General features: G+C 42.9%; 1 protein-coding gene across 9 annotated transcripts in view; it reads left to right on the top strand.

The window, feature by feature from the left end:
- The window catches only part of LOC107264701 (synaptogenesis protein syg-2), a 71,134-nt gene that overhangs the window by 13,128 nt on the left and 53,342 nt on the right, over positions 1-4,664 (top strand). For 7 of the 9 annotated variants that reach the window (XM_015733251.2, XM_025082483.1, XM_015733267.2 and 4 more), the window contains exon 3: positions 754-792. The exons of the other annotated variants lie outside the window; for them this stretch is intronic. In XM_015733251.2, coding sequence (XP_015588737.1) covers positions 754-792 — 39 coding nt within the window. The remainder of the gene's footprint in view (positions 1-753; positions 793-4,664) is intronic. 9 annotated transcript variants of the gene reach the window in all.

Here is a 4,664-nt window from a genome sequence, read left to right as displayed (position 1 = left end):
CCCCTACCCCTACCCAAGACAATCTCGCTTTTTGTCATACCTCAGATCTCCCTGTTTGCTTATCACGGATGTAGATATTACACCGCGCTGTCTTTCGAACTCGACCTTTGACGACCCCTCAATTCTCAACCCCCCTCCCTCCCCCTCAGAACCCACTATGAAAGACATACTTGACTTTTTGATTTTTTTTTTCCTTTTTTTTTTTACTCCCGGATGCTCCCAATATCGCGTATCTCTATACCGTGCGATATTTTCAGACACTGCGCTTAGGTAGTAGGACAGAGTCGAGGGAGCACGAACTTCATTGCGAACCCACGGAAACAGAGAGGGGGGTTACTCGGGGGGAATGTTGAAGGAAATAGAAGAAAACGAATATCGCTCTTTGGCACAAGTATGCTGTACGGTCATTTATCATGTAAACTTACCGATCCCGGCTGTACGTATTTTACTACCCTTATGCCTGATGGCTTTTCCAACGGTCTAGTATACCCTTCCGTACTATCAGCGTTGCTCCCGATGACCTTTGACCGACCTCGGATGATTTCCATCGACCTTACGTTCAGCCTCTCATTAGGAGTGTACTTATTTATTTTTTTTTCTTTCCTTCTTACGAATTCAATCGTCTACGTGCGTTATTGTCATTACTATTATTGTTATCGTTGTTATTATCGTTCGATACGGATTTTGAATCCCTATATTAATTTACTTTATTTCCTATGATTTTCTTATGATTTATATATGTTTTTGTTACAGGGGGCTCGCGAACATTTTCGACTAGGCCTTTACGAGGAGGTTGGTTCCTTCTTTATTTCGTTTGCATTAGCATATTAGACAAGTAGTTTCTTTCTATCGAACGTCTCTATCGGATTCGTCTTCCTTGTCCCACTAGTTGTTCCCGAGTCTCCAATATTTTCGCGTTACTCGTCACCCGCTGGTTTAACAACTTTAGTCGAATTCTCCGAGACCGCTTGAGATCCCGATGTCCCAACTAACCGAACCTACACTCTGTCTTCACTGAAAATATCATCTGTCCTTCTCTCTCTCTCTCTCTTTATCTATCTATCTATCTCACTCACTTTCTCTTTCTTTAGACGAAGCTTTCACAATACTCATAATGGTGTATTTATGAGGTAATCGTTAAAGCGTAATACCCGTATGTGTACCTGTTACTACTATTCCGAACACGGTATCTATAGACGTAATCGTATTTATTATATGTGCATTATCCTTTATTTTTTGTCAAAATACTTTATATCTTAGCGATTTCGTAATGATAATTGCAATTGTGTATATACAATGTATTATCGATAACCCTAACGAGCCTTGATTGCGATAGCAGTTGATATATGAATAAGTGAAAACCTATAAGAAGAAAATATTTACAAATTACGACGTAACTTTGCTTGATCGAAATTACGAGGTTAGTAGTAAAAATTTTAAAAAATTTAAAAACGTGAATTTCGATTAAAAATAAAATTTCGTTTAAAAAGAACGCGTCTGGCGGGAAAGCCCGGCGTCAAGCGCGAGGAGTCAGCCGATCCGACCCAGTTGGTAAGTGGTCTTGAGAAAAAAAAAATTGGCAATAGGCAAATAGATCATTGAAAGCATAGAAGGTCAAAAAATATTTAACGGCACCTGTACTCGAGACTGATCTTGATTTTAGCAGGTATTTTGGAAATCGGCGAAAATAAGCTAGATAAACAAGCCCTGAGCTGGATTTGGGATAATCGTGCCGAAACGATAGTCCCGATAATCGGAAGGGACGAATCGTTAATGATAACAACTGACAAATAGCCTGCCGAACGACGGCCAGAACTTCAATGAGACTGACACGAAAATTATAATGTGATATATCGCTGGTCATCCAATGTTAACTTAAACCACGTGAAATGGGCTAGCAGACTGGAGTCGTTAACTTATAATTAACAAATAATGAATATTGACAGGCTCAAGGATATAGCGAGGCCGCCATTACGTATTACATGTATAATATATATATATATATACATATAGTAGTGTAGAGAATACGGCGGGGACTTCGAACACTTAATACCTGTCCGGGCCCAATCTGATCCCCGAAGTAAAATTCAGTCAGATCTTCTGTTCGAAAATTCTACAACATTCTGTAACGAGGAGTGTATATATATATATATATATATATATATATATATATATACATCCCTATGGCTTTTGCGAATAACCCTCAATCCTCGAAATGCGATTAGGATAAATTTCGTCACTGGCGTGAATTGCCACCCTTGTTATCTAAAAACGTCTCGGTAAGCAACGTCTGAATAGAAGGGATTATAGTAATATTGCCAATCCTGAGTAGTACGTCAAGCATAAATATATATATATATAATATACAGATATACAATTGAATAATAAAATATAATATATTAAAATAATAATATCGAAAAATACGCTTAAGGGTAAGGTCTCGAATTTGTCAGCTGTCACTTGATCACATCGAAGAAGCATCGCCGAGCCCCACGATACGGAAAAAAGAATAAGACAAGATTTTCTAATATTTATCGTGCAATCATTGGCATGATCGATGAGAAGGAGGCGCGCAGTTGAAGATGGTTAGAATTTTCGAAATCTCTTACCGGAGCTTCGCGTCACCAAGAGAGACAGAGGGACAGGCTGTTAAACACACGTAGGAGTAAGGATCCGCAAAAGGAATGGTTCTCATTTGCTTCTGGTTTTCAAGCGTAACCATTACGTTCGTCCTTGTCTTACGCGCGCGAGTACCCATAGGTCTGTCTCACTCGCACTCGCGGGCTGCCTCAAAATTTGGCTATAGCCGAAAATCCTTAGCTCCGAATCTGGCTAAACGTCTTTTAATCGAAGCCATCGCGTAACAGCTGTCCGAGCCAATTGGCAAGCTCCAGCCGGGACAGTGGGTACTGCTTGTTACCGTATGCACCTATGTATAAGCGTAGCGTGATATTTTATACATACGTCCCGTGTGTAATAATTAAGCAGGTGTCTCAAGGCACGAGTACGAACAAAGTTAACTGTTAATGAGAATGGTATGCTCGTTAACGGATGTATATTCAAAGAGGTCGAGTGGGGCGTGATCTCTTACCGAGGAGACGCTATATACGGGGGATACTGGCTATACCTCGGATTTGACGAGGCAGTATGGGATAGGTCACCTGATACAAAGGTCGGCATAATGGAACTGTGGAACCGAGAGCTCCGCAATAGAGTGAAGCCGTTGCATATTGAATATCATTAAATTAGGGCTGGCTCGGTGGATTAACTGCGCTTACGTAAAGTCTACCGGTTTTACGAGTTAACGTGTAGGCAGTCCGTGTATATAGACATATAGGACAGACGTATATAGATATATAGGACGAAGAGGAGTTCCTGAAACGTTAATGGATTTTAAGGCTTTTACGTCCCCCCTCCCTCCCCCCCCCTCCAGTATCTTACATATCGTCATCAAACCTGTCTACGAGTTTACATTAAAGAGCTTCGATCGATATATCATCGATTAGACCCTTCGTTAATAGACAGCTAATACGTTATTATGTTATAGGCTTTATTGTACTGCACGGGATTGCCTTTGGGCGCTGACTATACGACGTACCGCACGATGCCCGAGGTCATAGGTCGTGCAGAGTCGCACGCATGCACGCGCACCGAGCGAGAGATTGCTTTTTCGATTTCTTCGTTGAGTCATGCGACATGGATAACCGACTGTGGTTTACTGGTGGGGGTAGTGGGGGGGTAGCTTGTTGTCAAAGTCGGAGGAATGTTTTCTTTAGGGGCGAAATGGTCTTCCCAGGTATCCTGGATACCGCTGCTAAGGGTCGCCTAGCAAGAGGGTATGAAAAGTTTAAGTCTTGGTGAAAATCGAAGGGGCTGATAAGAGACGATCGGCTGATACCGGAGCATGTGGGTTGCGGCTCGAATCGAGAACGTGGCTGGAGAAGAGAAGCCTGCGAGGGCAGCCGAACGTCTGTCGGCGACAAATCATTCGAAAGGAAACGGGACTCCGTACGGCCTACGTACGGCCTACGGCATGCAGGATTGGCCGATCTTCCTTCCAACATTTGATTTATGCGTCGGCCTTGATTACAATTGATTTTAGTTTCAGCCTAGCCAACGCAAGCCCCGTTCAGCTACCCTGTTATTTTCTTCTTACCCGTTCAGCAATGGCCAGCTACACGCTGTTTCCTCTTTTTCCCTCTCTCTCTCTCTCTCTATGGTAACGCGCACCGGAATCACCGGCAGCCATATACACGACTATATTTCCTGATTTCGTGTTCCGCCAGCAAATACGTGATTTCATTTACGATACGAACTCACGATCGCTCTACATCCGCTGCAAATATCCATCCCTTCCATCAGCTACTCCCTTCTATCCGTATTCATCGAGTAAGGCAATCCGCTCGTCACCCTCTCTCTCTCCATCTCTCTCTTCGCTGCTTCTGTTACGTATAAGAACTTGTCATCCTTATTCGTTGAGTTTTTATCTCCTTTTCGTCAGATCCCACGTCGCTGTCTCTTTGTTTCTCTTGTTTTATTTGACCGGTGGAGTGCTGGTAAAACAGACTTGAAAGTCTTAGGGGGGCGCTGCTGGCAGACGGCAATGACGAGAACGAGAATAGGACGGTGGAGATTAGTGAAGAAGGGGGGGCGGGGGCGAGGGG

The sequence above is a fragment of the Cephus cinctus genome, unplaced genomic scaffold (assembly GCF_000341935.2).
Source record: "Cephus cinctus unplaced genomic scaffold, Ccin1 Ccin1_scaffold0013, whole genome shotgun sequence".
Lineage (NCBI taxonomy): Eukaryota > Metazoa > Arthropoda > Insecta > Hymenoptera > Cephidae > Cephus > Cephus cinctus.
This window is presented reverse-complemented; position numbering and strand designations above follow the sequence as displayed.